Here is a 10,422-nt window from a genome sequence, read left to right on the forward strand (position 1 = left end):
AGACTGAAATCAGAATTAAGCAAAGGAGGCCACTTCTAGCTAAATAGAAAGGATAGGACAGAGTACTATGCGGTCAGTATTAAAACACTAGAAAATATCCACCACAGAAAATACAAAATCTCCACATCTAACTAAAGACATGGAGGGTATATCTGCATCTCCAGAGATACCAGCTTGGCTGAACAAATCCTTATACAGACCAAGCTGGACAAGACAAAACATGAAAAATAACTTGAACGATCAGGCCCACAGCATGTGGACTGCAAAAGACAAAGCCAGAACTTATCTTTGTTGAAATGAACAGCAAGCAAGAGAGACCAGGCAGGGAAGTGAATCCTCCAGGAAACAATGGACAACTGGCACTAACCAAAGGGTCAAGCAAGACTAAATAGCCCAGTCAGAATTGCAACAAGTGGACACACCTGATGAATGCTGCGATCCAAAGACAGCAGCGCTACCACTTATAACCACCGGAGGGAGCCCAAGAGTAGAATTCACAACAGCAACCCCCACATTCAAGCTGTCTAGCAGCCACAAATCATGCAGCTGCGTCGACATAAACTAAATCCCTGAGCACGCCGAAATACTCAGAGACCACCCGAGCATGCTCGGAGAAACTTGAGAAACGAGCATACTTGATCATCACTAGTCTGCAGGTAAAAACATTTTTGGAGATAATAGGTTCACTTTAAGAAGGTGTACAAATAAGAGGTAGCCGCTAAAACCCCTTAATGACCAAAGTCGGACATAGCACGTCATCAGCGGGTGTCAGTTCCAGCATCATGATATGCTATGTCCGCCATGACTTTAAATTGTGACTGTGAAAACACGCCGTGAAAGTTCCATGCCAACAGCTGTCACTGACAGCTGAGGGGCAGGGGAAAAGATGAGGGGACCCATGCTGTCTCGCACTCAGGGCACTGTGATTGTGCCGGAGGTGGCTGATTAACTCCCTAAATGCTGCTATTGAGACCAATCGCAACATTTAGGAAGGAGGGAATTTCCACATTCAGCAGAAATTGTGGGACAAATTTTGGTGCCATTTTTACCCATTTCCCTGTTTGAAAATGTAAAATCTGGAGCTAAAACAAAATTTTTATGGTAAAAATGAAATTATTTTTTCTTCACTGCCCAATGGTATAAAATTCTATGACACATCTGTGATGTGGTGTCAATATGATCACTGCACCTGTACATGAATTCATTGTGAGATGTAGCTTGTATAATGGTGTCACTAATGGGGGGATTCTGCAGTTCTGGCATCTCAGGGGTTCTGACAGTGGATCATAGCACCCGCAAACCATAACAGTAAAATCTGCTGTATAATATGGTGCTCCTTCCCTTCTGAGTTTTGCACTGTGCCGCAAAAGTAGTTCCCAATTGTAGTTCCCAGTGAGTTCTATTTTTTCCTATTAGCCCTTATAAAAATTAGAAATTTGGGGCTAAAAATGTGCAATATATGGGCAATAAAAATGTAATTACTTTTTCTTCTCCGGCCAATGGTGTAAATTTTTGTGAGGCACGTCATGTCAACATGCTCACTGCACACCTAGATGAATTCATTGAGAGGTAGTTTATAAAATGGTGTCACTTATCGGAGGTTTCTGCTGTTCTGGCTCTGCCAATGTCACATGGCGCACACAAACCATTCCAGCAAAATCTGAACTCCAGTATGGCACTTCTTCCCTTCTGAACTTTGTACTGTGCCTCACAAGTAGTTTTCCCCAATATATGGGGTATCGGCATACTCAGGAGAAATTGCACAACAAATTTTAGGTCCATCTTCTCCTGTTACCCATGTGAAAAGAAAAAAATTGGTGCTAAAAAGAACATTTGTGTGGGAAAAATGTGATTATTTTATTTTCATTGCTCTGCGTTATAAAATTCGGTGAAGCACCTGTAGGTTCAAAATGCTCACTACAAAATGAGATATATTCCTTGAGGGGTCTAGTTTCCAAAATAAGGTCACTTATGGGGTGCCTCTACTATTTAGGCACAACAGGGGCCAAACGAGACATGGTATCCGCTTTGGATTCTAGCCATTTTTGAGTTCAAAAAGTCAGATGGTGCTCCTTCCCTTCCGAGCCCTGCCATGCCCCTAACAGTGGTTTTCCTCCACATGTGGGGTTTCTCCGGAGGAATTGCACAACAAATTTTGAGGTCCATTTTCTCCTATTACCCTTGTAAAAATAAAATATTTGGGGCTAAACTAAAATGTTTGTAAAAAAAAGTAAAATTTTCATTTTTCCCTTCCATATTGCTTCAGTTGCTGTGAAGCACCTGAAGGGATAATAAACCTCTTGAATGTGGTTTTGAGGACTTTGATAGGTGCAGTCTTTAGAATAATGTCACTTCTAGGTATTTTCCATCATATAGGCCCCGCAAAGTCATTTCAAATGTTATGTGGTCGCTAAGAAATATCATTTTGAGAAAAATGAGATATTGCTGATCAATTTTTAACCCTTCTAACTTCCTGACAAAAAAATTATGTTTCAAAAATTGTTCTGATATAAAGTAGACATGTGGTAAATGTTATTTGTTAACTATTTTATGAGACATAACACTCTGGTTTAAGGGCATAAGAATTAAAAGTTGAAAATGTAGAATTTTTTTTTTACTTTTGCCAAATTTTTTATATTTTCACAAATAAACGCAAATCACATCGAACAAATTTTTCCAACTATCATGAAGTATAATATGTCACGAGGAAACATTCCCAGAATAAGTGGGATGTGCTGAAGCGTTCCAGAGTTATTATTACATAAAGTGACCCTGGTCAGATTTAAAAAAATAAGGCCCTGTCATTAACCCACAAAGTGGCTCTGTAATTAAGGGGTTAAGCATAGAAAGAGGAGAGGTTTAAATAATGACAAGTTATATAAGATCTTATCCAACAAAACTATTGATTAATTTCCTCAGGCCTTCCTTATCTATAACATGCTGCCAGCAGATTAAATTGCAAGTTCAGCTCCATATCGAATCCTGACTATTTTTGACAACAAGAATAGTTCTGCAGACTAAGCCTTTTTGCCATGAGAAACCCTATATGCGAATAGAACATTAGGGGGATATAATGTCTGTGTGGATCACTGGAACTATTATTTTCACAGAGTGTATACTGTATATACATTACTATGCTGTTTTGTAAAATACTTATTTGGATGAGCAGACAAACTGAGCACTAACTAGTTATTATATTAGGATTAGAGATGGGCGGACACCTGGATGTTTGAGTCCGGCGATTCGGCTGAACAGTTACAAAAAGTTCAGGTTTGGGTACCAGAACAGTACCCGAACCTGGACCCCATTCACTTGAATCGGAGGTATAAAGTTTAAAGGGAATCTGTCACCCCAAAAATGGCCTATAAACTAAGACCACCGGCATCAGGGGCTTATCTACAGCATTCTGTAATGCTGTAGATAAGCCCCCGATGTATCCTGAAAGATAAGAAAAACCTGGGTGAGTATAATCCAACCTCTTTTTCTTTCAGGTACATCGGAAGCTTATCTACAGCATTACAGAATCCTGTAGATAAGCCATTGATGCCGGTGGCCTTAGTTTATAGGCCATTTTTGGGGTGACCTATTCCCTTTAACTCCGGTCACTGGTGTCAATGGATGGGACTACAGCTCCCATCATCCGACACCTGCTGCCGCTAATAACTAAGAGCAGGAGCGGCTGATGGGAGTATTCATTAGCCGGCTCCTGTGTTGTCTATTAATTATATTAATTAGAGTAAGTTATACTATATTTTTTTTTAATTTAAACTGAGTATCTCCTAAATTGCAACTGGTACACTGATTCTGGAACAGTTTTTTTTTTTTATTTCTGTGCCCCACTGTGCTAAAGTATTTCCCACCCCTACCACCTCCATTACAAATGATATCATTTTTCACTTCAGTTAACTGGGCGTGTTTCACAGAACTTCTCTGTAGGGGTGGCCGTGTTTTGATTGGCCAGCGTCAGAGGGAAAAAAGCAAACGCCCACAAAGAACTTCTATGGTTCATACCCAGTTGATTGAATTAAAAATTGAAACCCTTGTTGCTGAGGGAGGCATAACTTTAGAACAGACGGACACAAAATTTAAAAGAAAAACTGTTCCGAAATCAGTGGAGCAGCGGCAACGAGACGAGGTACTCCGACTTAATAAAAAAAAAATTCAATGAAAGGTCCTCTTTAAGAAAGAGTAAGCAAAAGGACAGAATAGATGTAGTTTATTCATGAGCCTGGTTCTCTTTTCTTGTGTTTTCATGAGTATTCAAAGGTGAGGTAGAATGCGAAAGCAACAACCCCTTGCATTACACATGCTCATGCCATTTTTTACATTGGTTTCATTCATACAAAGTCCCTACCAATAAATTATTTTTAAGATTTTTCCAGTAAAAATATGGCTACAATATTCACATGCTTTTACTTCCGTTTTATATTCCAGTTGCGTATTGAGTATCAACATAGTGTAGCTATTGCTGATTAGTCCTTGCGTTGGGACAGAACAGCACCACCCACTATCAAATCTAAGCCAACGCTAAAACTTGAAATCATTCCAAACACATAAAAGTTAAAATATATTAGTACCTGTTGAAGGTTTAGATGTTACTGAGTGTCAGGAATGGTATATAAATATATAAATGTAATGCAACGGCAACATAATTAACTTTTCAGTGCTTGATCAGTGGTCAGAAAGGTTGAACCCAGGCAGACACTTGATCTGCTCATCTGCTGGAGACATTCTTAATATTTTTTTAACTCCCTATTGGCAAAAATGTTTTATACGCTCATCAAATCAGTGGTAGAGTGAAAAAAAGAAAAAAGCTAATCATCATTAGATTATAGCAAAACAGACTATGGTATCCTTTGGCGACCATGTAATGCTGTTCTTTGAACACGGTATGGCACTATTATGTAACTACTATATTTGGAAATATTATGGAAGAACTTTATGATAATATTGCAATTGTATGCTGTTGGTTAACTTTGTTAACTAGTGGTTACATTATTTGGCCAGTGTTCTGAAAACAAGACTTTTTAACATTCTTTTTTCAAAAAGAGATGGTAGAAAGCCTATCTCAAGTCTTAAAGGGAAACTTTAAGGGGAGGGGGAGCAGAGTCAGTATTACCTTTTGTGATTGGTGGATCCTGCATTATCAGCTGTGTCTGAGGTGTTACCTGTCATTAGAATTCTGCCTCTGCTGATAAGGAGCCTAATGAAATCTGTTCTGAAAGGATGAGATGGATGAGTCAAAATTAAGACACAGTGTGAAAATGGCATAATTACTAATTCAATTTAAAAAAAATAAAGATCATAATCTGAAAAAAATAAGTTATTTATTAATAAATGTCACACAAACACATCATTTATACAATAGGTCATTTTCAAATGATATCATGAAGGTCATTTAATGAAAGCTGTCTTGAATATCAATATCAATATTTAATGTAATCGAATTTCATACTGCAAAATTGGGAAGTCAATTCTTAAAGAATACTCTCGAAATACCTCTTTGGTACTAGCCATTAAATATGCACTTATTGCTCTGAGTCATTATATTCTTATGTGAGACCGCCATAAAATCAGCATGACCTGATTAAAGAAGGACTCCCATAATAATAAATAATAATCTTTATTTTTGTATAGCGCTAACATTACGCAGCGCTTTACATACATTATCATCACTGTCCCCGATGGGGTTCACAATCTAGATTCCGTATCAGTATGTCTTTGTAGAGTGGGAGGAAACCGGAGAACCCGGAGAAAACCCACGCAAACACGGAGAGAACATACAAACTCCGTGCAGATGTTGTCCCATAAAAATTATTAAATATTATATAGCACTTGTACTTACAATTGCTTATTTTGCCCTTCTACCCAATTAACTATTCTGTTTTCCATTAGGTCTATGACATCACGGGACTAGCTGAATCTTTCTAAGCTCTATGTAGAAACAGGAGGTCAATTTTCCTTATCTGACTCATCAGTCAATGCAAAAGTCAATGGCAAGGGGAGGAGCAGATCAGCTTAGTCAGGAGTTGAAGAGGGGAATGATTTCTACAGGGACGAGAGAATTCCTCTTTCTACATAGAGCAGAGAAAAGCGCAGAATTATCTGGGTAGAAAGGTGAAATGAGCAATTGTAAGTACATAGTGCTATATAATATGATGACTGCAATTTATTAAGAGGATAAAAACGTTAAGGAAGTGCTTCTTTAAGAAGAGACGGCGATCGGAGTGAACATGATAACATCATATCTTCATTTAGAAGCATCCTTCAAAGATATCTTTGTGAAGATCCCTGAGGCACAGCAGCTGTTATACACCTGCCAAATGGCCAAGATTTTCCATTCTATGTGGTAAATGAAAAGTGAATGATTCCAATGAGTCCCTGACTCCTCTTCTGTCTCCGCAGAGCACTGTGGACAAACTGATTAAGAAGACAAATCTGGCTCTGGTGGTTGGAACGAACAGCTGGAGAGAGCAATTCATTGAGGCGATTACAGTTAGTGCTGGTAAGTTCATGCGCTGCCTGCATACTGCCACTTACATGATGCAACCCCAGAATCTAATGTTTTCAGGAGGAGAATTATGCTCCTTTTTATTATGTTTGTTAGAAGGCAATTATGATAATTAAGCAAGGTTTTAGTTATGAAGGTTGTTACAGTAGACTCAAGGGACCTTGCTGCTCTAATTTAGTGACATTCCTATCTTGGGATTGTATCTTGGAATGTTTAGCGTTACAGAATTAGCCTTCATCCGTCATTTATGTCATTTCTTACGTGAGAGTACAAAACTCTAACTTTTCCACAAGTTGAATCCAAGTTCCACTTATTGCTATTTGTTGGCTACCATCTGTCACTTAGTGGTAGATTACTAAAATGGCCAATATTCAAAGCACTCAAGTCTAGTTGTAAGTTAATCCCAGGCATGGTAACTGGGATTTGTGCCTCATTTTATTGTTAATGTAGCTAAACGTTATTGTACTTTTCATGTATGTTTATTTTTGATTGAAAAAAACATTTTTAAAGGGAACCTGTCAGCAGGATTGTGCATGGTAACCTATAGACAGAGCCAGGTCGGCGCCGTTATACTAACTAAAATGATACTTGTTTGATTAAATCCGTCTTGTTGTTTCTTAATCTTTATCTTCAGTTTTTAGGCTACTTTCACATTTGCGGTTATGTCCGCAGCGTATCATCTGCAACCGCAAACGTATGCAAAAACACATCCAAACGTCTGTTAACGCAGCGTTTTTTATCCGCATCAGATTACGCATGATGGTAAAAAAAAGCAGCGTTTGCATGCGTTTTTACATGTGTTTGCGCTTTTTATGCGCATGCGTTTGATATTTCCAGGAGGGTGTGTCTTTAATGGGCATGCGCAGTCCGAAGTACGCAAGCGCATCAAACGCATGTGTACGCAAAGACATGTGTACTCATGCGTTCCCATAGATAGTAGTGCGTTTTTTAGCCGCATTCCTTGCACTAACAACCGCATAGTTTCTAGGTGGCAAATTGACGCTTCTAAAATTACTACATGTAGCGTTTACCGCGCCAAACCGCAGACGACGAAACGACGCATGCGTCGTCAAACGCGGCAAAACGCAACCGATCGCAGACACATGCGTCCCTAATGTTAAATATAGGAAAACACAACGCATGCGGATAATTGCGGAAGAAACGCTGCGGACACAACCGCAAATGTGAAACCGGCTTTAGTTAATGATGTGCTTGTGTCCTAAGGCGAGGTTGGGGTATGTGGTGCTCTGATTAGCTATTCATAATGGCACCGTTGGGTGTGCCTGCCCATTAGCATCTATTGTGTCCTGATAGATGCTACTGCGAAAGTGCTGCCACCGGCTCCTTGTAGCTGCAGCCAAAAAAATGTACACTACAGGAAAATGGCAGCGGCGCTTGCACAGTAGCACCTCTCGGTACGAGACAGATGCTACTGCCCAAGCGACTCAGACAGCTTCTTGAAGCTGTAGTAAAAAAACATTTACACTACAACAAAATGGCGCCATAGGCGGCTCATGCGCATTAGCATCTGTCTCGTACCGAGAGATGCTACTGTGCAAGCTCCGCTGTTGGCACCATTTTCTTGTTGTGTACATTTGTTTGTCTGCAGCAACAAGGAGCCTGGGGTGGCGCTTGCGCAGTAGCATCTATCGGAACGTGATAGATGGCAATGGGCAGGCGCAGCGGACAGCACCATATTGACGGTGATTTTTTTTTCTTTGAAACACATGAAGATAATAGGCACTAACCGATAAGAGAAAGTGCGCAGGCGCCGCCATTTTGATTAAGTGACATGCTTTTTTTTCAAATACACACATTAGTATATTCATTATGCAAACTAGGGGGTGGGTCAGTGAGGGAGCAGTGACCTGTCAGCAGTCTGCATTATGAATAGATAATCAGAACACCACATATATGAACCCCGCCTTACGTCACGAGCATATAATTAACTAAAAAATGAAAATAAAGATTCAGAAACAACAAGACAGATTTCATCAACCAAGGTATCATTTTATCCAGTATAACAGCACCGACCAGACACTATTTGCAGGTTACTAGGCACAATCCTGCTGACAGGTTCCCTTTAAGTGAAAGCCAGATTTTTTTTTATCAAAGACATGCACAAATATCAAACCTGGAATCGACCATTCCATGGGTTTAATTATTGAACCACAAGAATGTATGATGACAACAATGCTTGACGCTTCTCCTGACAAATTTAGGTGTAAACATTTTTGCCCCCGATTCTTTAACACTGATGTTATACACACCAGTCTTATTGAAAGTGCTCTCCGGAGTAAGATGTGCCTAAGTCATTAAGAGGAGACGTTAGGCACATCTTACATGTGCCCTGAGCCTTCAGAGGAAAGGTCCTCCAGTCATAGACTGAAGTATATTTCTGCCGTAAGTGATGCCATTAAAGCGGTATAACTTTTAAGGTGCTATAGCTTTTCAGTAATATAATTTGACAACTTTGACGATTAGACAAGCCCCATCCCACCCATGCTCCACCCATTTTGGCTTTTTTGTGTGAAAACGCTAAAAGTCTCAAAATCATAAACACCTTAATGTTGTGGGCCGGCACCTAAAATGTTTTCTAACTATCTATTGTTACGCCCTAACCACTTCCATAATTAGATTTTTTACACAATACCCTACACTTTTCCTTATCTATCTAATCCCTAAATTTGTATAATCTGTATAACCCTACCCACACCACTGATTGGCAGCTTTCTGTGCACACTTTGCATAGGCAGAAAGCTGCCAATCAGAAGCAGGGTGTGTGGCTATACAGAGCTTATGAATGTGGAGGACTACATGGCAGCAGGTTTACTAGTCCTCTAGTGATAATTTCCCACTGATAAAACAGTGATGTTATCAAAACTACAGTAAGTGACACATCACTGAAATCAGGGTCTTTGCTCCTAGATTATGCTCTTTTCAGATTAGGTAGAAAAAACTGGTGACAGATTCCCTTTAAAGGATTTATAGACCGGTTGCTCTGACAACAGTGAAGTGTGGATGGATTGTGAGAGTGACTGTTCCTTAGAAATACATTGCCTAGTCTAAGTACTATTGACTGCAAGTTGATGATTTTCCAAAAGGAAGATTGCTATTATTATTATCCCAGATGATTCCTGCAATATGATCACCGCCAAGTTCCACTTTCTGAAACGCTCGACATTTAAGAATAACAGCACTTTGACTCAAATATGAATCTGAACTTGAGATTGTGAAGGACAAGAAGCGATGCCGCTCGTAGTGTCAGATGTTCTGTTTTGTCTCCTGTGGATTCTATCAATTAAAGATTCGAATTACATTACAGTCATCAAAGGCAAATGCCACAGAGCCCTGTCCGGGTGCGTGTGGAAATGCCACTTTGCAGTCAGAGTCCCGGGGTCTGCAGAGATGGTTTCAGGTCACTCGGGCTGAGCTTCCAGCGATTCCTTCATTTTATGATACTTCTTTTTGTGATTAACTTAATTGTGGCTCTCAGTGCAGATGTTGCCAGCTGCCTTTCAATCCTGATTATGACAGCTTATCCCAAAAGCCTGTATACATCCTCCCGTTCAATCCAACACAAGCCAAATTAATCGTTCCCTAAAGGGATTGCTGTTGGGGAGATTTGTATTTTACGATGTAGCAAAAGGAATTTTGATTTGTTACGATTTTATAGGCTTGTCACGGAAACACCGGGATCATAGCGATGCATAAAAATTTCATTCAGCAAGTGGTCAGAAAGAGACATTGGCTGACACACGAATTCATGTCAAAGGCTTTGCAAAAAAAAAGTTACCTTTATTTCATAATTTAGTGCTCAGATGAAATATGGGCATTTCTGATTCCTGGAATCTTAGAAGTATAGACGTAGATGTGGATAGGCTTTATCCATACAGTAATCCACAAACTGA

At 39.6% G+C, this 10,422-nt stretch overlaps 1 protein-coding gene across 6 annotated transcripts in view; it reads left to right on the forward strand.

Annotated features, from left to right (window-relative positions):
- Positions 1-10,422, forward strand: part of SLC8A1 (solute carrier family 8 member A1) — a 718,740-nt gene that overhangs the window by 650,188 nt on the left and 58,130 nt on the right. For all 6 annotated transcript variants that reach the window (XM_077282897.1, XM_077282895.1, XM_077282894.1 and 3 more), the window contains one exon: positions 6,406-6,505. In XM_077282897.1, coding sequence (XP_077139012.1) covers positions 6,406-6,505 — 100 coding nt within the window. The remainder of the gene's footprint in view (positions 1-6,405; positions 6,506-10,422) is intronic.

This window comes from Ranitomeya variabilis, chromosome 2 (assembly GCF_051348905.1).
Source record: "Ranitomeya variabilis isolate aRanVar5 chromosome 2, aRanVar5.hap1, whole genome shotgun sequence".
NCBI lineage: Eukaryota > Metazoa > Chordata > Amphibia > Anura > Dendrobatidae > Ranitomeya > Ranitomeya variabilis.